General features: G+C 39.8%; 1 protein-coding gene across 4 annotated transcripts in view; it reads left to right on the plus strand.

Annotated features, from left to right (window-relative positions):
- Positions 1 to 25,599, plus strand: part of HECW1 (HECT, C2 and WW domain containing E3 ubiquitin protein ligase 1) — a 269,154-nt gene that overhangs the window by 87,383 nt on the left and 156,172 nt on the right. For all 4 annotated transcript variants that reach the window (XM_021387592.1, XM_021387591.1, XM_021387593.1 and 1 more), the window contains 2 exons: positions 5,453 to 5,777; positions 20,483 to 20,590. In XM_021387592.1, coding sequence (XP_021243267.1) covers positions 5,453 to 5,777; positions 20,483 to 20,590 — 433 coding nt within the window. The remainder of the gene's footprint in view (positions 1 to 5,452; positions 5,778 to 20,482; positions 20,591 to 25,599) is intronic.

Raw genomic sequence — 25,599 nt, forward strand, 5'->3', positions numbered from 1 at the left:
CCCCGGGAGTCTATACTGCCGCACATTAGTGGCGCAGTTCCGGCAGGCGAATAGGCTCATGCTTCGCATGGCCTCTCAATATCGCCTGCTCCGCCCGGATACTAATACACCTCTGTCAGAGTCTGAACTCTCCAATGGTTGTCTGGAGGGCCAGACCCCATAAGATGTCTATGCCCAAGATGTACTCTGGGACTGGGGCAATATACTCCTTATACTCCCGGGGTGGGAGATGCCCAATCCCCAGTTTCAACCACATCTGGAATGGTCTGTCCCCCGAAGCCACTGATCATCGCTCTATCCCCATTAAACTTAGTCAGATCCCCATAAATAATTGACGTTTCCGCGCCTGTGTCAACCAGTGCCATAACCCTTTGTATGTTCTTTCGGGACCAAAAAATGGTCAGCTCAACATAGGGCCTCCAGTCCCATCTGGAGGCCCTAGTTACATGGGGACTAATATCCCCTATCACGCCATGAATTGGGCGAGAGCCAAGTCTTTTTCCTCATGTGGCTCGGGCATCGTAGCCCGAGTGACCTGGGGTGGCTTTTTCCTTTTATTAGGGACTATTACGTCCTCTAGGTTCCAAGTATTTTCTGGTATTCGTTCAATTATTCGTACCCCTGTTCTTTTGGAGGTACTTTGAAATTTTTGATCGTCCCTTAGTTGTTTCCATAATTGAAGCAAAACATGATTAGGTTGGTGATCGATTTTAGCAAAAGCCACCCCAGGTGGCTTAAACAGGTCATTAAACATCTGTTTACAGGATACCTGCATGGGGCCCGATCAGGGTGTCTGTGGGGCAGCTTTTCCAGTTTTAATTACTGGATATACCTCAGCCCCTTCCACTGTCCTAATATTACACCTTGCCCTTAAGCGCTCTGTCTCCCCCAGATCAGCCACCAACTGGGTGACCTCTGAGGCCACCAAGGGGTTCAATATAGATAACAGTGCGCCGTAATGGTGGGAGGATGCCTGCTGTAAAATTAGGTCCCTCATTCCAGCCGAGAATTTTACTAAGTCAGGACTTTCAAAGCCATCCTCATAAATGGCCTCTTTCATTCCTAGCTCACGAATATACATTTGGAGGTCCTCCATGGAGGACCATAAGCCTGCATGCACTGGGATATCGGCCTTATTAGGCCAAGTGATATGGCATGCTGCCATCAACCAATCCATTAAGGTTGGATTTCTCCTCATTATGTTGCACAGTGGCATCCAGCCTTTGTCTAAGGGCAGGGTGCAAGGTAATAGATGCGAGCTTGGAAGCTTCTGGTCCATTGACCACAACACTTTCTGCCCCCATGTCCCATAATCAGGGTAACCAAGCTGGTACACTTTCCCTTGGTTTCTGCCGAAAGCGTTGCACTAAATCCATCAATTCAGATGCCGTACAGGGGCAAGCTGTTACATGGAGATGGGTTTGGGCAGGGGGGCACCCCTGCTGGTCTGTCCTGTATCTTTTTTGGTTTTTGCGTCACTACAGGTCAGACCTCAAAGTGATCCACCTCAAGTGGGGCTTCGAGATCCAATCTAGAGATTTTCCCTGTTGGATTACCCAGGTCTACTGGTTCAGGGCCCTGAGTATTTTCCAATGCAATATTCCGTAATTTCTTTAAGGGAAAATTTAGACTTGATTTTTTCCCCGTCAATAGGCCAAGCTCTTGCTCGAGTTTCTCAATGCGATCATGCAGTAGCTGGTTCTCATTTTCTAAAGTATTATTTGAAAGTTCTGCACAATTTAGAGCCATTAATAGGGGGCCATGCCACAATGGATGCAGCCAGTCGGTGTTCCTTTGTAATCAGGATATTTATATCTAATCCATAAAAATATTTTGCCATGCCAGACGGTGATTGGGAAATATTTCCACTATCCCGTAAGGGACCCCAGTTTTCAGTTATGGCTGCCAGTTCATAAAAGGGTGAACCCAGAAATCCTGGGATGTGCCCCGGCAAGGTTTTATGTAGGGGGACAATGTTCTCCCCCTTGGCCCACTTAAAGACATTCAAAAGGAAAGCCATTTCAATATTTTGGTCTGCCTGGCTCGCCAAATGTAGCGATCAGAAGGACAAACACAATGGAAATAGCATTACAAAAAGGTGGAAGAAAAATACAGCGCTCACCTGGATTGGAAGATTTTGGGAACGCAGGGAAAGGCTCCCACCAAGGAGGGATCTCCAGGAAGTGATCCTTCCTCAGGGGCAGTCAGCTCTTAAATGATGCCTAAGAGGGGTGGAGCCAGGCTCCACCCCTTCTGGTCACACAGGTGAATTGCCTTCACCTGTGCTCCCAGAGCTGACTGGGTCTTTCCTCCAGGTTCTCAATCAGTGGTTCAGGCCATGACTCAGCAGTTCCCATACAGTCCTGATCTTTGTTGTACTTACTCATATAGCCGTGCATGTATGGCATTATTTACAATATATGCGTGACATCTAGTCCAGATAATTATGTCACTATATTGTTCTGACTGTGTGACATTTTTTTCAGTTTGGGGATTTTCTTTCTTCTAGATTATTTGTATTGAATCAATGCTGGAGATGAGGGAGACTCAGGTTTCTGGAGACTGTAGCCCTGTGGATTGTTTTCAGGTTTTGCTACTTGTACCATTCACACCAGTATACAATAAAATGCATTCTTACAGAATTAGAACGTATCAATGAATATACCATTTTCATTAAAATGGATTTAAGTCATGGTGAACCTGAAATACCTAGGTGTTTGTTAATTATGATTTAATTTGAAGATATGCAATTAATTAATACTCTATACCATTAACATTCAAAAATGTAAATATCTGTCACCAGAAAAGGTATGTCTGCCTTGGAAATGGGTAGTGCTCTGTGAGCAAAGGAAACCGTGTTAGTGATACAGACCAATCCATAAGATAAGGCTTGAAGTTCTTCATGTTGCTATTTGCTGTTATAAAATCAGCAATTATTGTCTCAGCTGCTGTTGTGACAACACGTGCCTTCTTCACAAAGTGACAGAAACTTCCATGAATTTAAATTACTGCTGAGAGCCCAGTAGTTGTGCGTACACAGAAGTGCATCTAGTGGTTATGATTTGTGGAATCAAACTCCATAACCTGAGATTAGGTTATAAAGCAGCTATGTTTATTACGGTGCTGCGCCCACACTGGATGCAAGGGGGGTCGCTGCCCTACCAAACTCGCATAACCATGGGCAGAAATGTTAGATATTTAAAAGCCAAGTTTATGCATACTCAGCAGGTTTCCCAGGACCCATCCACATATTCAGCAGGTTTCCTGGGACCCATCTACATATTCATCATTTCCCGGGAATTCCTTTGCATACAGTCCCTCCCCCTGGCGCATGCATTGTAGCTCCTCCTGGTGGTTGTTGGATGAAGGCTCAAGGTCTTCCTCCCCCCTCCTGGTGGTCGTTGGATGGAGGCTCGACGTCTTCATCACTCTGCCCTTTTCACCCCACTGCTGCTTTGCAGAGTCACTCCGGCTTCAGCCGGTTCCTTGTACTGGTCCCTGCTGATAATGGAGTTTCGCCAAGTTCCTTTTCTTATCTTGCCTTACGTTCTACTTACCCCAGCCCCATGCAATAGTTAACCCTTCGACTGTCCTTTCTAACTCAGTTATCAGATTAAAATTTGCTCACAGGTTAAAATTTGTTCACAGCATGCAAAAAGCTTCTTTTTTTTAATGTAAAGATAGTATGTTTTCTGTTTGCAGAGCATACTGTTTTTTGTACTCTGAGGTGAGCTCTCTTTTCCATTTCAAACATGAATAAATGTAACTGTTAAGAAAAAGAAAAGATACGACCAGGTGCATAACAAATGCTGTCCAATGTAACATTGTGCACTTCATTCTCCCACAGACTTCCTTCCTTCTTTTCCTGTAATTATCATGTAGCCTTTTGCATTGTTTGCTTCAATTTTGCCAGCACTCACACTAAGATGTCGCATCCTTGCCTGAGCTATTTTTCTTACAAACCCAGCTTAATGTAGTAAGTGAGGCTTTCGGTCACTGGACTGTGAGCATTGTAGGGCAGTTTCTGAAAAGTGACAGCATATTCTGAGAGTAAAAACATGCTGGGTAATTTTTTTTCTGTTCGTACACATTTCGTGCAATGGAATTCTACGACATAGTAACAGGTCTCTTATTATTCTTCAAAAATTTGTATTATTAAAAAAAACAACAAAATATTTTGCTTTTGGGAGCTTATTGTTCTTCTGTGCTGCCATAGCCTTAGAAGATAGCAGGGTTAAATAACTGCTTGGCTGGACAAAGGAGCTATGATTTTTCTTCTGCTTAATTTGTTTGAGTTCAAAAGGATGATTTGACTTCTGGTCATGTGAAATGCATTTCATAGTGTACTGGAAAGTTGTCTGGTTTTGTATGAACCGGTCTTGACAGCATGGTTGGCAACAGATGGATAATGGAAAGCTAATGAATAATGAAAAGCTGAGTGATTGAAATAGCAGAGATGCAGGGAGATAAGAGGGAAAGCAGGGAAAAAAAAGTGGAGAAAGAAACAGCACAGAAGTAAGCAATAGTCAGTATTTTGATCAGTATCCGGGCATGTCTTCGTATCGAAATTAACCTGTCATAATTTAAGCATTCTGCATCCGCCAACTCACAAGAACTCTTAACTCATGTACTATCATGCACTTTATGCGAGTCATTTGGCTTGCCTTGAGGTAGGAGGGTAGGTTGGAATTTAAATAATTTTTTGACTGCTAACATGATGACTACTCTGCAGCAACCTCCTCCATTCCCACTGTTTGGCTGATACGATCCTAAATTCCTACCAGAGACGATGGACATTGTATTTCAGTATTATTTCACTTCTACTGAAAAAAAACGAGAATAGCATGAGAAGCCATCAGCAGTACTGAGAGACACTGCAACACTTAGATTGTATTTACACTTCAGTGAAGGCATCTTTATTTTGGTATGAGGGATAACTCCTTTTTAGAGCACTAATTCCTCCAGTCTGAAGCTGGGAGGAAAACTAACTAATCTAAACCAAATAGGCAAAGGTAGGGACTGTGCTTTAAAAAAGATTCCTCTGCAAATGTAACAATAATTACTGAGAAGAGGACCTGACTCCAGGAGTCAGAAGTAGAAAACCAACCTCCTGGTACTAAAGAGAATGACTCTCAGACTGATAGTCACAATGCCGGTGTCTAGATGAGTGCATTAACTTAGAGGAAGCCAGCTGCTATTGGCTTCCTCACACACTGCCAGTTGCAGCTGGGAATGTTGGTGTATAGATTACTTTTGCACTTGTTTTCGTGGTACAAATGAAGGAGTAGAAGTTGGAGTAGCAGTATCTGTTTCCTGCGAAATCTTTTTGTGCCTCGTTTTTTCAGTGCCAAATGCTCCTCTCTTTCTTTCTGATGTGCTACTTTCCATAAACTTTGACATAACTGAAATATGAATCATACTGTAAATACTCCCTTCTCTTTTTTCTCTACAGAATCTGTACCAAAACAGGTTCCTGGGCCTGGCAGCCATGGCGTCTCCATCTAGAAACTCACAAAATCGGCGCCGATGCAAAGAGCCGCTCAGATACAGCTATAACCCTGACCAGTTCCATAACATGGACATCAGGAACAATTCCCATGAGACAGTCACCATTCCTAGGTCTACCAGTGACACGGACCTTGTCACTTCAGACAGCCGATCTACCCTGATGGTCAGCAGCTCCTACTATTCCATTGGGCACTCAGAGGACCTAGTGATATACTGGGATATAAAGGAGGAAGTGGATGCAGGGGACTGGATTGGCATGTATCTTATAGGTAAGTCCGTCTTACCCCTTCCCATTTGCTTTTCTTGATACTTTTATTGATTGTAAACATTAGAGTATTATGGGCCAATGGTTATAATGAACCAATACAGCTCCACTGAACGTAATCTCAAAGTGGGTTTATATACTACAAGATTTCTTTGGCTCCTGAGTTGCTAGTTGCAGTCCTGACTTTCTCTTCAGTAGGGATATGACAATCCTTTCTATTGACAGTTTCTTGAAATTTCAAGGCACTTTATTATTAAAGCCATTTGAATTTTGTGAAAATGCCTCCTGTACAAAGATCACATAGTACTTTCAGGGTTTCCTCTTGCAAGTCCTTGAGTAATCTCTGACAGATGAGAGATTTTACAAATCGAGAGTATGAATCATTAAAAAACCCTGTGAAACAGTATGCCTTTTCCTGTATAGCCAAAGGATATTTTGATATGAACAATAATAATTATAGACTGAGGCAGTCTGGAGTTGTGTCCCAGAGGATTTTTTCTTTTCTTTTCTTTCACACTTTGGAATCTATATTCAGCCATTAGCACATTTTTGGCATCTCCATTTGTTTAAAGCCTAGCCCCACAGAAGAGTAATAAGAAATGGTTTTAATGGACTTCTACCTTATTGCTTCATTTTGATATAAAATAAGCATTTTGACCTGATTTGATTCCTATGGAAATAGTCCTGCTGCCTAGACTGAAGTCTTCATTAATTCTTTGACATCTGGTAAGTCTTAAACATGATAGATCAGTTTCAGACACATTCCTTTATGAATTAGAGATCTTAATGTGAAGTTCTAAATGTTGGTGCATTTGTAAATTTGTGGAAATTTGTAAATTGTGCATTCCACAAATGGAAATGTTGATCAAGTGCTGCTCTTTCCTGTTTGGATAAGCCTGCCAAGCACTAAGCAGGTATTTTACTTCCAATAACAATGCTGTATCTTACCCAGACAGCAAGCTAAGCAGATAAAGCATACAAGGTTGTGAGTTGGGCAATCGTGTGTTGCTCAAGCGCTTTAGTGGATAAGATCACAAGGGTTGGCATCTTGTGCTGAGGATATTGGGAACAACAGCTGAAGTGTTGGCAGTGTACGAGATGTGAGAAGGAACTAGTTGTGAGATTGGAGCATCCTTGCTCCTACTGGTAGAGTGCCTGATGTTAATGGAAAGAATCAGTGGCTCATTCTGACGAATGCTGCTGCCAAATGAAACATGTTTACTGCTTTTAGTTCCCAAGAAATGAACCATTGACCCTCAGTGTCTTTGGAGGTGTTTTGTCTCCATCCTCTCAGGTTCCCAATCTAAATAATCAAGGAAGTAGCAGGCAGGAGCACCCTAATTTCTTTTATTCTTTCCACTCTTTCCTCTCCTTTCTTTCCAAACCTTAACATGAGGTGATATTTTTTTTTTTGGTTACTATAAAGAATGTGGGAGACTGTGAAAATCACTTGATTTTTTGGTACTGGTATGATGTGGAAAAATCTTGGAGCCTAGGAAAGTGACTGGTGCAATGACTGTATCTATACATTACTGATGTGGAGCAAATCTAGAGGAATGGATCTCTAGAAGCAATCAGCTGTTGAATGGATTTCAAGGTGTTTGTCTTTAGAGCAGCTTCAGTCTAGTCAGCTGAATGCCCTTTAGTAGTTATGGTGCATCTTTCAGTTTAGATCCACCAGGAGGGAACAGAGTCTATGTGCCTGAAGATCACCACACATGTGAACTAAAGGAAACACAATGAGAAGTGTCATTACAAAAACATGCTTCTGTCCTGAAATAAAGTACTGATGCATGCTACATTCAACATTTGTGATAAATTCACAGGAGTGGGAGATCCAGACATCCTTTGGTTGGATCTGTGTTGTGCACTTGCACAGATTTCCCAAGTCTCATTGGGACTTGGGAACTCCTGTTTAGGGAGGAAGTGTTCATGGCTTTTCAGATAGAACTTTCACGATGTAAACTGATATATAACTATATTTTGAATTAGCAGCCAGCCAGACTGGATGAGAAGAACCAAAGAAAGTAAGAGCTTTTCCCACTCTGCTTGACAGGAGAGTAGTGTTATTACCTTTGTTATAGCCACTTGCACAGCAGTGCTGTTAACTATTGCATTGCTTTTGGACAAACACAGTCACTAGGCTGCTACAGCCCAATCCTTTTTGTAATTGTGAAATTTAAGCTGTAAGTTTTGAATGTAGAAATACTTTTGGATTGTGGTGAGTTATGAGAACAATGTGAAATTATTTGTGTCCTTGAGGTATCAAGCAGCACAGTCAATTTTCTATAAATATCACTGCTGGAACATTAGAGTTATTATTTGTTGTTTGTCTTATGGGAGCTGCTGGTCAGTCCAGGAAGAGGCTATATCAAAAGCAGAACAGAAGGCAGTTCCCACCCCAGAGGAATTTAATCATTCCCATTGTAGTTTTCTAGGAAATATCTCAAACTAATGTTATATGAGTGTTGGCTTTGAAATGCATAAAAATAAGTCACTCCTACCACTCCTTTTAACAATACCCAATAAACTGCAGGCTTCAGAACAAAAATGTTCCAAGTCTGGGAAAATATAGCTGATAAAGAAGATTTCCAGAAAAATAAAAAAAGCAAAAATGATGTAGTGATGTAGATCATATATTTTAATAGAGAAACCACAGTGCATTTTGGGATGGTACTGGAAAGTTAAAGCAATATGAAAGAGGAGGAAGGGAGTCATCCATTTAGAGAAATTCTGGCTACTTGTGCCACAGTTACTTTTATCAAAATGAAGGTATCCATTCTTTTCCCCTTCAATCCATTTGCAGATTTGTAAGGATGTTCAACTCTGAAACAGGCTTTGCAGAAGCAGGTGAAAGCTGAATTTAGAACTGATTCTTGGAGTTAACTTGCTCGTGCTCTTAGGAAATCGACTTGGCAACCAATCTCATGTAAAACAGTGTAAGATATGGTGACTGTGTATCTCATTCCAAAAAATATTATTGATGATATCTGCCCTGTAACTGCACAAAAACATTCATACACACCTACCTGATTTTGTTGAATGGTCGATAGAAAAACTCTTAAGTTGAAAGGACATTAGTAAATGTTGACTCTTTTAAAATATAGGTCTTATTACTTTAATGCAATTTAAGATTAGCCATGGTAAGATGACAAAAAATATGGGACTTTGAAGAACAAGCCTTTCTGGGTGCTTAAGACATATTGTGCCCTCAAGAGTAGGAATTACATTTCATCCCTGCTAAGCTAGAATTCTAGGGATGGTCTAACTTCCTGTTGTAGCATATATCAGCTCAAAGCTAGGCAGTGAAATATCTAAATTCTGTGAGAGCTTGCCTGAGATTTGCATGTGCCTTCCCTCAAGGGAACTATAGCATTTTGAATATCAGCAGACGTTCAGAAACATGTCCACAATCAAAAATACATGTAAACAACCAAAAAGAGTTCTCTGAGAAATTTGAACATGATAACACAGCTTTGTTTCTATTTAGAAATCTCTGGAATTTATGAACTTTCTTTGCAGAAAAGCTACGAGTAAATAAAAAAAAACACTGGAAAAAAAGAGTAAGCCAAAACAAAGTTATAAATATTTAGCACAGTGTGATCTTTTTTTTCATTATTTTTTTAAGATCTATCATTTAGTAGATACTGTGAGGCAGATGGAATATTTGCAGTTATTTATCTCAGTTTTCTCTTCCTCTGTTATCTCTTCTGCTATTACTATTTGCTACAGTATGAAGTCTCTCAGATAAATTAGTATGGACTTCTGGCAGCTCCTGTAGAGAGCTATCTTGTAATTACTGTAGTAGGATTTTAGCTGATACTAGATTTCACTTCTGTCATCATCTCCATATCTGATGTAGAGTACCTAATAAGAAATGTTTAAATCAAACTTTGAAAGAATTGTTTGTGGTGTCTGTGCACACTGACTTTAGCAATTGATCAGTGCTAATACTACCTATATACAGTAAAGTCCTTTTTCTTTTGACAATTCCTTGTGGGAAAGTAAAGCTTTATTAAAGGCTATTTATGTTTTTCTTATTTCACAAATCTTGTAGGGTCTGATTTCCTGACTGTATTTGTTTTTTGACAGAGTAGTAGTTCTCAAATGTATGTAAGTAAGTTAGGTCAAATGCCTAATTAATGACTGAAGTTTAGTTTTAAAGTAACATGTTGCTCCTCTGTTTTAGCCTTTGACATTATTTCTCTCCCAAAAAGGCAAATTTCACCATAACCCAAGAAATCTCATTAACATCACTTAAACATTTATTTAAACATTTTTCAGATTGATTTTAGGGCCTTGTGTGCCAGTATTGCCTACTGAATCAAATGGAAAGAGCCATATATTTTTCCTGCAGTTGGGCTTGGATAAGAACTTGTTTGTACAGCTATTTTATCAAACATTCAGCACATATGAACAGAGTGTCACATGTGGCCAGCAGAGATAGAAAATATTATAGAAGTGGTAATGTATATATAAGACTGGGAATTGTGGGTCTCTGCTTTACAGCTCTAATCCCTGAGTTCGTCTCACTCTGCATTTACACACTGGTTGCTTCACCTCTCTACCTGAGACACAGCCATCACTAAAACAAAGCACTTCACAATGTGCCTACTTCTAAGCAGTTAATTTTGTTGCTGGTTGGATGTTATATCCTGGGGTTACCACCTTTCTGATCTGTTTATAGCCTAATACCAGATCACGCTCTTCTTTATTACTTCTCCTTGGTGGCTCAGCTTGTGGTTGGTCACTCTGGGCTGGGGCTAGCTCCCTTGGCTTGCCATGAGCACGTCAGCAAGTGTAATTTTGTTCGACACCTGCAGTTCTGCTCTCTCTGTAAAACAGCAGTGCCCAGTGGCCACATAGCTTTCACAAAGCACAGCACGTTTTATTTCAGGAAGAAAAAGTGTTAGAGGAGCAAACCTGTCATAAGAAGCAATAGAAGACCTACACAAATGCTGAACAGATGAGGTAAGAGGTATTGTATGCTTTGGCAGGTACATTACTGCAACGATATCAGTTCTTTGTTCCCACCTGGCTCGCGCTCCCCTCGTTGCTCTTGGATCTCATGGGAGTGACTTGTCTTTTCAGGCTGAATCACTTTTTTGCATATCGCAGTTCTGTATCTAGTGGACCACTTTGTGCCACAAAACCAACATGTGTCATTTCCAGACCCACTGTGTATGTCACTAACAGTTAGCATTTGTTTCACTTTCACCTCCTATAGATAGATGCAGTCAAGGATCTCTGTATGTTAACTCTGTGTACAGCTTCTGATCTATTATACCTTCTCAGCGCTTCCAAGGTTTGTGTCTGTATTTGTCTATTGTTAACAATGTTAGTAGCAACATATTAAAAAGCTCCTGTAAAAGTAATAGTACAATGCCATGGTGTTTTGTGGCACAGTCATAAGTCATGGTAGTCATGGTAAAGAAGCTTGTAGGTTGCCAGTTCTTTTCCTTTCTGTATCTTGAATATGTGATAGAAAGGTGTTTATTGTGTGCTGAAAGATTCCTATTTTCCTTTAGTATTTCTGCATGAAATGACATCTGTGGTATTATGAAACTTTCCAGGTGAGTTTGCAGAAGAGTCTTCCACTTCAGCTGTCATCTTGAATATCTGGAGAGGGAAATAATACAGGCAAGGAGTATACCAGCTTCAGGCCTCCTCTGTGACTTCCAGCATCCTTATAACCGGCACTGCTTCTGTGCTCTGGGACCCACATTGCTATATAGACCACAGAGAATACTGGTGTACCAAAAGTCAGTTTATGGCCTCAGTCCTTGAAAATGCTTGATCCACGGAGCAAATTCAGACCATTGACTGAGTAGGCTCAATCACAGTGTAAACAGTGGAATGCACGAATGTAACTCTTGACAGGATAAAGCTTAATCCAAGAGTTGTTCTTTGCAGGTTGTTAAACTAACCACATGCTTTTTGAAGGTTCAGCATGCTTATGTCATCTTAGTTTTCTAAACGAAACTAAATCATTCTTCTCGCTCCTTAGTGTTTGTAACACTTACATGCACTGTTCATAATATTTGAATATCCTCATAGTCCTTCATGACTACTGTAATGACTACATTTGGCTTTCTTAATCTTTTCTCATCCATTGATCTTGCCAGCCCTAAAGACATTTTTTACTCACTGAATTTCTACTTTATAATAAGCTTATAATTGAATGCCATTTTTCAGATAAAATCACTCCAGATTCTCAAGAGATTCTTTAGAACATGGTGCTTCAGTGCACATGTCTGAGTTATGTGGAGCTTTTCCTTTTTTTTGCTGCTGTATCAAATCACGATCTCCAATTCAATTTGCTGTCTTCTGTTATGTCTTTCAACATTGCTATAAGTCCATTTTTTAAGTACTGCAGATTATTTCTCCCTTTATTTAATGAACATTGTTACCCTGGACAAGTGCCATTCTCGTTCACATTTTAGATCTTCGTGTGTCTATTTGTATCATGTCTTTATATTGCTTTGGGCCTGCAATGTCCCTTATTTTATTATCCTTAAGCAGTTTCATGGGTTCACCATTTTCTCCTAATCCACGTTTTCCTAATTGTACTGGCAAGGCTTCCACTGATTGCAAGAACTTTGGACTGGCTAATATATTAAAAGCAAAACAAAAATAAAGTACCAAACCTACAACAAAAGGCTATTTTATGTTGTATTTCACCAAACATTGCATATCTTCTGATTTCAGTATGCACTGAGGCAGTCATGACCATTTTTGTCTGGAATCCTCTCTCCCATTTTCACCTTGGTGTGAAAGCGGCATGTCATTAATTGTGGAGAAAATTGTGCAATGCATAGCTAAAGAATAGCTGTTGCTGTACAAAACGCCAGATGTGTCCCATCTGTCACGATTATAAGAATAAATCTGGAAGTCTGGGAGCATTAAATTGGAAATCTCTATCTGGGACACGCATAGAATCATAGAATCATGGAATGGCTTGGGTTGGATGTGTCCTTAAATATCACCTAGTTCCAACCCTCCTGCCACGAGCATGGTTGTTAACCTCTCAATCAGGCACAAGATCAGGCTGTGCAGGGCCCCATCCGACTTGGCCTTGAACACCTTCAGAGTTGGGGCATTACAACTTCTTTGGGCATCCTGTTCCAGCACCTCACCACCCTCTGGATGGCGTCCCTTCTTTCTATTGTATCAACTGTACCACTCAGCTTTATGTCATCCACATACTTGCTGAAGGTGCAATCCCCCTGTCTATGTGACTGATAAAGACGTTAAATAGCACCTGTCCCAAGACTCACTCCTAGGGGACACCACTTGTGACTGTCCTCCACCTGAAAATGGAGCCGTTGACCACAACCGCCTGGCTGCGATCATCCAATCAATTCCTCATCCACTGAGTAGTCCAGTCTTCAAATCCATCTCCCTCCAATTTAGAGATAAGGATGTGGTGTGTGGCTGTATCAAAGGCCTTGCAGAAGTCCAGGTAGATGACATCAGTTGCCCTTCCTTCCTGAGGTGATCTTGTTTTTCTCTTACAGTGGGAGAGACTCTGCTCTCCTGACCTCCACTCAAAGGTTCAGAGACATGAGAGACTTCAGAAGCCTGAGTGCCAGTGAAAACTGGGGTAAAGAACTTGAGTACCTCAGCCTTTTCCATGTCAGTTCAAGCCACGTCTCTCTTCATTTATCAGAGTGGATACACTCCACTTTGCCTGCCTCTTCTGGCCAATGTACGTATAGAATCCCTTCTTGTTATTTTTCACATCCCTTGCCGAGTTCCATTCCAGACATAGCTGAAATAGCAGTGAAAATATACTTCATATCCTGTCCTTGGTTACCAAGAATTGTTGCAACTTTGCTATTCTTCATTTTAGTATGATCCTTTCTCTTCCTACCTCAACTTTCCTCTGGTCTTACTCTTGTGTCTTCTGCTCATTGCTACTCTCCACTCATTGTTCATATTTTTTTACCTCCAAACTTACTCCCTATCCAGTTAAAGAAAAGTAATTTTTGTGGAATTAAAATTGAACCACTACTGTAGTTAAAGCACGTATGTAGCTCTTAGATCAAGGACTGAGCTTTCAACACTAGTGAAGAATTAGATCTTTGTTTTCTAGAACTCTTCTCTTTAAGAAATTATAGGAGATTGGATGCTAGCTGTAACTTGCAGTATGGTTGTTGTTCTTTTGTCATGTTAGTATACCTTCACCAAAAACACTGTGAATTGAGACACAATAAGGCAATGCATAGTTTGAAGTGAAAGGAACAATTCCTTCAGGCTGAATTTTGCACAAGCTCTGCATTTACGAAAACAGTGTTGTATTTTCACCTTATACACAAATAAAAAGGCATCAGAAATTGGCAAATGAATTAACAGTGATTTTTTGATCCAGATTAGAGCCAGATCCATAGCTGTTGGAAGTCAATGGAAACATTCCTATCGACTCCTATAATTATAGCCATTATTTGTGAATTTCTATTGTGGTATCTCTGTAAATAAGAAATTTATCATCATTTTACATTCTTCTTCAAATGATAAATTGGGTGGTAAGAGAAAAAACAGAAGAAATAGAAAGCTTATCCATAGCTTGCACTTGTATTATCTTGCAAAATAGTTTTAGTTTATTGATATTCTGTGCTTTACAGTGTCTCTTTCCTGCAGCTTTCTCTGCAGATTGCAAAACAGATCAACCAGAGCTAGACTTCTTTGTACAGAAAAATTTTTAAAAATATTTTCCATGTATATTCATATATGATTATGATTATAATACAGACATACATATTGACCAGAAGCACTTTTAAATTTCAAACTAAAGCAAATTTGTTCAACTAAGGACTATAAATCCTTCTGTAATTTCAGCAGTACAGCATTTCTTATTCATAAAGGATCAAGACATGAAGTGTAGCTTCTATTTTTATGCAATAATTGCATTAAGTGTATAGAAAGCAAGTGTTGTAATATGCAGTGTTAAATCAAATTAATGATGGATAAGAGACTGGAGTACTGTACCAAGTTCGAGAACCTGTCTGACATTGTGTTCCTCACTAGTGTTAGGTATTTTTTTTCTTTGAATGTAGCCCAGATTATTCTGTAGTTATTGTCCTTGGAGAATGTGGAAAGATAGACTAATCATATTTATCAGCAAAATATTGTTTGGAAAGGTGCATTGTTGTTTCATTTTCCCCTTAACCCAAATTGACCAAAAGGATCACTCTGCTGTTTGTACTACTTCAGTTCTTCTGAGGAAGATGTATCAGCTCTGTTTTTTTCTCTATGGGAATTTCACACAAGCTTTCAAATACCAAGGACCCACTGACAGCATGTGAAGTTTCTGCGGCATTTTTTACAGACCTTTTTGAGGGGCGGCTTTTATCAGTTTTTCCTAATTCCTCTGAAAAACAGCATGCTTTTTGTCAATTGGTTACTGTCTTTCATCTGAACATAGCTTTCTTTGGTGATAGCTCTTGCAAAGTGTGTTGGGATCTCTCGGCATGGAAGTGACAGTGCTTAATATTTTTAGCAGTAAAGGCTGTGCTTGGAGGTATTTGCTTCAGTAAGGACAAGCAGTTTGTCAGAATTGCTGCTGGTTCCCAGAGCACTTACTGTTTGCCTCTAGAATGCCTTGGTCCTTCTGTCTGCTTCTCAGGTCCCTGCAGCCCAGCATCTGCTCATTCATCACCTTCCCCTTTTCCTGCAGAGATATGTGAGATGCTGGAGGCTTGGCTACCTCTGCTCCAGCCCCAAAACAGCTTTGGAGGTCTGCAGCCACTTCCCCTCTCAAGGCATGTTGGCTGGCTGGCACCTGTGTGCCCAAGAGCAGGGCAGGCAGAGAGCACCTTCTGCCAGCAATCCCTCCAGCCCACCTCAGCTGCCTGCACAGACACTGTCTCCAGCCAGTGTTCAAACGGCAGTGCATTCTGAATGCTCCTTCATGTGGCAGTTTTCTAAATTAGCTCCCCATTTTCCATCTGGGCAAATGAAGCCCTGGATCTGAGGGTGGTTGCAAAGCACTTGTTTTTAGTCAGGTGGGCCCAAACCCAGGCTATAGTAGCGATTGCCAGCTAAGCAGAGAGCTAGCATAAAGGTTAATCTTATTTCAGAAATAGAGGGAGGGAGATGCATTACAGTGCTTCATTGGAAAAATGTCAAAAGCCATTAGCTGCTGGCTGAACTATATGAAAGGGAGCAACATTAGCTCTGCTCTTCGTTCAGTCTACAGGTGAAATGAGGCATTTCACCATTTATCTTTGGGAATTAAGATGCAACATGTTTTTAAGCTCCATTCCTTTATCATAGGAATTATCAGTGGAAATACAAAGTATTCTTTTTACTTTGCACATACCTATTTTTTATTTTTGTGTTTTATCATCTCCACACTTACATATGGTGTGTTATGTTTGCTATATATGTGTATATATACCTACACACATGCACAGGCATATGCATATATATGTAGTGCGCTAGACAGCTGTGTATTTTACATACACAATTTTGTTTCTCAGTGTACTACTTATGTAATGTTCGTGTCTGGGGAGTAGCATGCCTGGAGTAGTATCACTTGCCTACTAAACCTGATTGATAGGAGGTATTCATACATACCAGGCTTCTGAACAGTTTCAACTACTGTTATTTTTTTATTGGTAGGAGATATTTCTTTTTCTTTCACCTTTCAAAAGCACATCCCTTCAAAAACCGAAAGATTTCCCATTCGGACCTGCACACCTTTCTCTAGAGGTAAATTTTGTTTGGCTCAAAAATCCCAGCTATCTTAGATTTCTGCTGGACTGAAAATATTATTTTCTTTCTCCGGAAGAAGGAGGTGCCTGGTTTTTCAAAGTATACAGACAGGGTATTCCGTTTCGCTGGAAGAAGGATCTACATACTGGATTTCTAAGTCATGAGATTCATAAATGTTTTACTGTCATTATAAATTTAATTACAAATTTCTTTTTTCCTTGCCCTGATCATTTACCATTCAGATAGAAAGCTTCTTCATTTTGTAAGAGCTAAATAAACAGTACCAGCATGCTGGTTTTTTTCCTGTAGCACAAAATGTATGGTGTTTCAGGGCAGTACCTAAAGGGTCTGCTGCTCCTGCTTGGGGTGACCTGCATATTGCAGAATGCTGGAAATTCACCTTAAGGCATCCTTTGTACTTCCCAAGCCTGTATTTCATCAGTGGCTGCTGTCTGTGAGTGAATGTCTGTATCCTTTCCCTGACACACTGTGCTACCTGACCTTTTCCTTTGGACACTGTCCTTTCTGAACATTCCTTTCTCCTGGCAGGAGACAGTGTGCAGATGTTAGTTTGTTGGTAGGAACAGCTGGTTTCTTCTTTCTCATATTCTCACCTGTTAGCTGTAACTGTAGAGCAGCCTGCCTCTTACTTTCCTTTGTTCTCCTTCTAACTTGAGCATGCAGATGAAGAGCAGTCTTTTTTCCTAGCTTAGCTTGCCAGGCTTTCTGCCAGTTTCCTACAAAAAGGAGGAGAGGGCTTTCTGTAGTCATCCCCACTGGCTCAGCTTGCAATACAAATGTGATTTGATTCGGTTATGGGCAGATGCTGATATCTCTGTCAAATTAGAGAGATTGTGTGACGCAGAGCTTGTGTTGCCATTATGCCAGCTGTGGGAAGCAGACAACAGCCCATCCAGTGTTTGAGCCAACTGGCCCCAACAGATAGTATGTGTGAATACAGCATTTTAAACCAGTCTCTGGGATCTCTTGTGCCACTAAACTCTGGCCTAAAATACCTGTGATTGATTAAGTAAAGCCACACATAGTTTAGCTCAGCTAAGCCTTCTTAAGCAAGAATGATATTTTATAAACAGTGTATCTTGAAAAACAGTAATTACCCATGCATCTTAATAACATGGCAGGCGTTGGAGCCTCTCCAGCAGCTTCCAGAATCTAAATATTATAAATGAACATGACAAGAGATAAAGCTAGAGAGCAGCAAGCCTGAGATGAAGGATGTCCTCTGTACATAGTCAGGGTTCCCAGGCTCCAACTCAGCACAACATTTTGGTATATGGTCACCTTTAAGTATAAAGCATTCTCCCTACCTGATCAAAGAGGACAGCTCACACATTTAAATCTTCTCAGGTGCTTCTGCTTCCCAGAATAATGTGTGTAATAATGAATAATCTGGATCCAGAGTGATCCTTACTGAAGTAATCAAAGATAAATACTTATCTGCTCCTTTAATATGTAATTTTACATTTAAAAGAAGACAAAACCATCTAAAAAATACAAATGAAGAAGAGAAGTTGTACCAGTTTGAAAGGTTACCACAGAAAAGTACTATGTAAATATGATGAAAAATTTCCACTTCTACAAAGAGAAAGAGACGCAGCTAGTGAAATAATTATTGACAGTTAGCAAGTCAGCAAAGGGAAAATGTATTGCAGAAAACACTGCTGTTTATAATTATCCATTGCAGTAATTAACAACCTCTTTAAAAGGTTTTCTTTTGTAAATCCCTAAAGAGAGCAACACTAAAGAATTCAGTATTGGTAGCCCACTTATCTTCCTCCTTCGATAGCACGGCTATGTAAAACTGAAGTAATAACATTGGTATCTGCCTGCTGCTTTATTCTTTCAGTGAAAGTGAAGTTTAATTCAATTTAAAAGTCTGCTGTTTAACTTTTATATATAGTTGAATAATATGTTGCTCTTTGCATGTGTGTACTCAAATAATACCTTGCTCTCGAAGTGTCTTGACTTTGCATGCCAATCACCAACCTCCTGAAAGTGCTGTGCTTGGTTCTACATGACAAATAAACCTGCCCATTGATACAGACCTCTCTGGCAATATGTTTATTACTTCATACTGTTTGTCTTGTTTCTGGGGGTTATTTCAATATCCATATTAGTGTGGCAAGCTCAGCATTCATGGTAGTGCCTTGAGCACAGGAACAGGAAACCCTGTGTCCATGGTAGCTCTGGGCACTGCTTTCATGTCTCCACACCACGTCATGCTGCTCCATCCATCCAAGCAACCTGTTCAGAGCTGGCCTCAGATGGCCTGTGGAGCTCTGCAGCTTGTCACATTATCACTCCATTCTCAGACACGGTGTCCTTCATTATGGTGGCATCTTTTTCATTTTTTCATTGACCTATGTGATAATGAAGTGATTCATGCCCTGTTTATTGTTGATATATTTTAATACTGGGTTTAGTGAATCATATTTTTCCTTAGGTTTTTGTGTGACCGATAATGAATGTAATTGTCTCTGGAACAGAATTGCAGCACCCACCTAGGGCTTTCTCAGCTGTGAGGTTGACTCGATTAGAGGATGTTTCTACAAGACTGTCAAAATTAGAGCTGCCTTCATTGCTGAAAGCAGGTTGCTCACTGGTTCCTGTGGGCAGAGAGCTCAGCCTTCCACTTCGTGCAGTGCTCTAGCAGCTCACAGCAGATCTGTGAAGCTGAGTAGCAAGGCCATGGCAAGGAGATATAACATTACCAGCAGGGCTGTTGCTTCAGCCTCCAGAGTGTGCAGCCATTCCAACCTGCCACAAGCCTCTACCCCCAAGTCTCAAATGGCCTGTGAATGACTGTCTATTTCATTTTTTTGTTGTGCTGTTTCCATTTACTAATGATCAAAACCATACATACTGTTCTGATATGATGACAATATGTGCATTTTTGTTGGCTTGGAAGCTAGTTTAAGCTCATAAGGAAGCATGGGCTGTGTCAGGGCCTTGCTAGTGCTTCTTTAGCTGGTGAATTAAAGACCGTCAGGAAGCAGACCCTTGCCTTGAGGCCAGAATATGTTTACTGCCTTCTGTACTAGATAGGGCTTACAGATTTATCTTGAAAAGAGTTGGCTGACAAAGTCTCAATTTAAACTTGAAGATAAACTAAAAATTAATCAGTGTGTACAGTCAGAAGGCTGATCTTCAGATTTACTGCCTGCCCTACTGTTATTTACACACAGCCCTGTGCATGCAAGGCAGTTGCTTTCTCAGCCTTCAGCCTGAAAGCTGTCAGCAACATTTTATAGCTTACTCGTTGATACAGACATCTTTGAAAATCAGCGTGGTAGTCTGACAACCTCCAAGAGTCCCAAAAAGCTTCAAGTGGACAGCACTACATTATCAGTCATATGATTTTGAAGGAGGACCTGGGTGTTCTGGTGGACTACAGGTTGGCTGTGAGTCCGCAGTGTGCCCTTGTGGCCAGAAAGGCCAATGGTATCCAGTAGTGCATAAAAGTGAGCATGGCCAGCAGATCTAAGGGAGGTGATCCTCCCCCTCTACTCTGCTCTGATGAGGCCACATTTAGAATACTTGTGTCCAGTTCTGGTTTCCTCAGTTCAAAAAAGGCAGGGATTTCCTAGAAGGAGTCCAGCGAAGGGCAGTACCTAAAGGCACATGGATGAGGCCAGGCTCTTCTCGGTGGTTTGAGTTATAAAACAAGGAGTAGCAGCTAAATAATTATTTTTAACTAGATAGGGATTATTCTATGTTAAGTGAGATGTTTTTATGTTTGAGAATTTTATAGGGGTGCGTCTTTCAAAATTACATCCATGAAAAGCTGTGATTTTAGGAAGAGCTGCAATGATTTAAAATATAACAGAGTGAGAAAGCAAATTTCTTTACATGTGGTGCCAAGCTGTCTAGCAGCCGTAGTATGTTCTGTAAAACCAAAGGCATATTTTTAGCCTGATTCTATGCCATGCATCTTGTCACAACAGTTGATGATACTGTTTTCTTTGTTCATAGATGAAGTCTTGTCCGAAAACTTTTTGGACTACAAGAACCGTGGAGTCAATGGCTCTCATCGTGGTCAGATTGTCTGGAAGATTGATGCCAGTTCTTACTTTGTGGAGCGTAAGTATTTTTTCAATTTTACCATAGTACAATTCAGCCATTGCAGAAAGATAATTAAACTCCTTGTTGAGTTGTTCTTACAATGCTATTATGCCCAATATGTCCTTTAGGAAAGGCCAAAAATGTTACTGTAACTTTAAACACATTAAGAGAAACTGAAATGCCCTATGAATTATAAAAACATAGCTTCTACAAATAAATTTTGTGGATATTGACTTACTTACATATTTTAACTTTTTAAATACAGCTATTAAAAAATATTTAATCAGTTTGCTGTTATTTGGACATTGTCATTAGCAGTGAGTAGCATTTACTTGAATATAGTGTTAAGAAAAAGAACTCCGGGACTTAATCTCACTTCTGGAAGATTCACACTGTCTTTTAATTGGGAAACCTCATGGGGAGTCCAGCAGATTTTGTCAGCGATTTACGGGCTGGTTTGGCCCAGTTCCATGACTAATGGGGCGGGGGGACCCACAGACCCACGCTCCAGGAAAGGGGAAAAGGGAAAAAGGGAAAGGGTAGGGAGATGGGCCTAAAAACAAAACAGCGGCAATGATCTGAGGAGAAGCATACTAATTCACTAAATAAGATATCAGAATGCAAGATAACACAATATAATACAATAGAATTAAAATTGAAGCTAATAAATCAAATAAAATGGGAGAGAGTGTCCAAAAAAAAAAACTATAGGCCTTACTCTAATGCTGGTGACAAGACGTCTAGGGAGAGAGACACTGCCGGAATGAGCCAGAAAATCAAAAAGGGCTGTCTCGTGCTCTGCGAACAGTTTTTATCTTTCCCTCTGAATAGAAAATGGAAAACACCACAATACAAAGTCCTCTGGGGTATGTGGTTCTTCTTTTCTGAGAACCAGGTACCCGGAACTATCCACGATCCACGGAACTGGAGCATTGACTCTTTAACTCCCAGTGCACTACATGATGTTATGATGTGGAATACCGATAACCAAAAATCATAAAACCATGACAGATTTGAATAGATTCAGAAATCAAAAAAGGATTCAGTTCTGGTCATCATCTAGCTTGCTGTAACTGCATGTTGTTACACTTTTATCAAAGTACAGTGATATCAAATTCATTGTTCCTCATTGTATTTATGTATTGCCCAGGGTGTTTGATGCAATGCAGTGTAACACTTTTCCACCCCTCAGTCCTCCCTGAATCGTCAAAACGCACAGACACTGAACTCACTTGTACAAAGAACTACAGAAAGTAGTTTCTCTACAGAAAGTTAACAACATTTCCATACTTTGTCATCCCATGTCCCTATCAAAGTGAGCTTGATCATTGGAGTCCTTTTAAAGCGCTACTGTGCTCTAGTGTTAATGGAATTTGTGGTCTCTAATTTCCTCCAAAAGCTTTTCTTTGGGGAGGAGAAATAGGGTGCTCAAAAGACTGGAGTGAGATTTATAGAAATATCCATGGGAAAGGGCTACAGTTATCCTTAAGAAGTTCAATGTGAAGAAGTCTAGCATTCAACAGTTACACTTTTTCAGTTGTACTGAATGTTTTCAATGATCCATCTTAGCCTGCTGAGCAACATTCAAAGTCATGTGTAAGCACATACAAATTGCATGGTAGTACAAATTGCAGGTGTATCTTCTTAAGACTGTCTGAATTTGAGGGCAATCAAGGAAATCTTTGATATAACCTAAATTCTAAAGGAGTTAGAAAGGATATGAATTATACTTGATTAGATTCATCTCTGACTTTGACCTCAAGCATTAAGAAGGATGCAACATGCACACATTTTACAGAAATTCAGTATTAGAAACGGATTCTCTCTTCTCAGGATGAAGGTATTGCTAGTGGTCTGTAATTCATAGTTTTAAGTTACACTGAGAATATTGAGAATATTCTTAAAGAACTGAAGGGAGCTACTGAAATAGTATCTATGGATACAAGGAGTGATATGAATGTTCACAACTTGCACTTTAAAAAATACATTGCTGGGAAATCTTTTAATATACAAGAACATTGATTTTAGTTAGTTACCCTAGTTTTAGAGGAGAAATACTTCATAGGATCTAACCTTTAAAATAAGATTAATTTGTAACTGCTACTTTGATCTTCACTGATCAATCTGTGAAACTTATCATGCTTACTTTTAACTGTTAAAGAAGTGCGGGGAGGAGATGTAATATTGTAGAACAGTGTTTTGAAGAGGCCTTAGTGTCTCAGTTTGTTGATAAAAGATGGAAGTGGAACTGGACTGCTGAAAGCTTTCTTTCCTAGTCCACAGCAGAGGAGAAAAGAGTCAATGTGAGAAATCCTTACGAGAATGTCTCTTCAGGTGAGCCACTTTTCATTGAGGGCTGGAGAGCACAATGAATTATGGCAGCATAATAAATTGTCTCTGTTAACTGAGACATAGTAACTGTTGTTAATTGATTTTGTGTACATTATTCACTTGCCCTAATATGAGAAAACACAGCTTAGCATAGCCATCCCTTACTGACACTTAAAACTAAGTCATACTACACTGTAGTTGGACAGCTCACACTTGATGAGTTGCTGCCTCTTGGTAATTTGTTATGCTGCTGACATTAGGCTGTGAGTCTCAGCCCTAAGATTATGTACCAGTACACTCTTCAAGGACAAATTATTGCCCTGTCCAGAATTAAAATAGAAGAAGTAGTAGGAAGTAGTAAATAATTGCACATGTAGATACCCTTAGAGCTGCTTGACTATTGAAATGAGAATTGAATGCAGTGAAAGATGTTGATGCATATGAATCATATTTATAAAAAGGCATGTTTGAGTTCCTGCTCATTGCTGAAAATTATATAGGAAATTACATAGCTTTGTATTTTATTAAATATTATGTTGAAAATTGCAGTATTTCTGTATTTTCTATCCAAAGACAACTGTGTGGACCACCTTCTTTCAGACTTCTCTTTTTTAGACGGAGATTGCATCTTACTTTTATGTTTGCACAGCACATGAATGTGGTGACATTTTCAGGAATCAGAAAGATACTGATCGTCAAAATCAATCTCATCTAAGAAACCTGCCTTCTTTTTCAGAAACAATCTTGGGGACAGAACAAGAGTATGTTCAGTAGTAATGCAGTAAAAGAATTGCCATGTTGGTCAAAAGTTAACCTGACATGGTATCCTGTCTCCAAAAATAGCCAGTGATGGAAATCTGGAAAAGCATATAAAGATACATAAGTGTTAATGAATCCCCCAGTTGGACTATTGTTAGTTTCTGTTAATATGTTGCTGAAACACTTTCTGACTTAGGCAGTTTTTTTATTTACTAGAGGTCATGGGATATAATAGGTAGTTAAGACCCAGTAATTCATTTCAGGGTGTCCACGTTGTTTTTCTATGCATAATGTTGTATTTCCTTTAACTCGATATTGATCGGAATCTTACTTAGTATTCATTCTCTATAAAACAAAGTAGCTCTCACTTGCAAAGGTAACCTTTTGTTTCTGTGTTTACTTTTGCCAGTAAATATCTGTACTTCGGTATCTGTTGTGAGTCAACACTGGCAGTTTATCAACTACACAGTGCTTTAGAGAAAGTTGTGGTATACACTGCAGTGTTTGTATCACAGCTAGCAAGTACCGTGATAAAGGGGAAATCGTAACATGGCCAAATGAAGAATCAGTCCTACACAACTTTAAATTCTAAGTTCTCAAAACCTTAAGACAGACCAGCTTGGTAGCTGTTCTTCAAATGTACAAAGATTTCACATTTTTGGTAATGTCACTGTCCTATTGAGGGATCATGGGAATCATTCTGTCCAACCTCAGAAGTTTAAAGTTTTTCTTTTGCCAATAGTTAGTCTTTAGTACACCCCACTGGGTGTCTTCTCAGCAACATTTGAGAAAATTACCATTATGCTGTTTCCAGCCACTTGAAGTAATGGACATTTTTGAATGATTTTTTTTATTGAAGAGGTATATGAGTGAACTTGAGGATCACAGGTATTGAAGACTGGCTGATTTGAAAATTAACAAGCAAATGAAATATGGCATTGTAACTATGTAACTTGAAGACAATATATTTAAAACCACTGTTTGGATACTTAACAGAAAACTGCCATGTAATCTGCATGCAGTGATCTGGGACCTGAAATAGGGGTATGGTGGAGGCCCAAATGGCTGGGAGGTGTTTTCTTTCTGGTGGTAGATTATCACAACAGAAATCTTCCTTCTATCAGATGTAGTTATAATTATAATTCCAGGCAAAAAAACCATTGACTTGGAGGACTCACTATGGGAAAAGAGACTAGTGAGAGATGTGTAGAAGTGCATCAGGAGTGGAGGACACAGAGAAACATGTGGCAAGAGGTTGTTTTTTTGTGTGTAAACTGCACTGCTTGTGCCTTTATAAAACTGAAATTCTGCTATTTTGAATGTCTAGCTCTTTAGGCTCTAAGTGGGTTGTGTCAGCTGATACCCTAATGGTTACTTTTTCAGGTATATTTACAGTCTCAGTTAAGCAAATACTTTTTGTGTGGTGGCTCTGTGACAGTGCCTAATAGATTTCTCATTTTGGTACACATCTCTGTGTTTTGGGGGTACTTGGTTAATAGATATTTTTTTCGAATTTCCTGATAGCCTGGTTTAAGACCACCTAGGGAACTCTTACTTTTCAAAACAAAGGTAATTTGTTGATGTATACCTATGTATCATTTTCAGATACCATGGCACTTTGTTTGTGTTTGTTTGTAGTCATCTAGTTTCTTACCTTGAAAAATGTTTAATATCTTTCCCAGAGAGGCATATGCCTTTCCATGTTGCATATCACAAACTTGCAATATAATGTTGTCAGACAGATATGTAATTGGTGTGAGCAAGAGAGGGAATTGCTTCCAAGTTACAGCATGAATGCAGGCGGAACAGAACTCATCTCCTCTTAATACTCAGCAAACAGAAAGCCTTAACAACTGCAGAGGCAACATTATGCTATGTCCAGTTCTGCATTTCTGCAGAAGCCTAGCAATTTGGGCTTTATGACAGCCAGTGATAAA

This window comes from Numida meleagris, chromosome 2, assembly GCF_002078875.1.
Source record: "Numida meleagris isolate 19003 breed g44 Domestic line chromosome 2, NumMel1.0, whole genome shotgun sequence".
NCBI lineage: Eukaryota > Metazoa > Chordata > Aves > Galliformes > Numididae > Numida > Numida meleagris.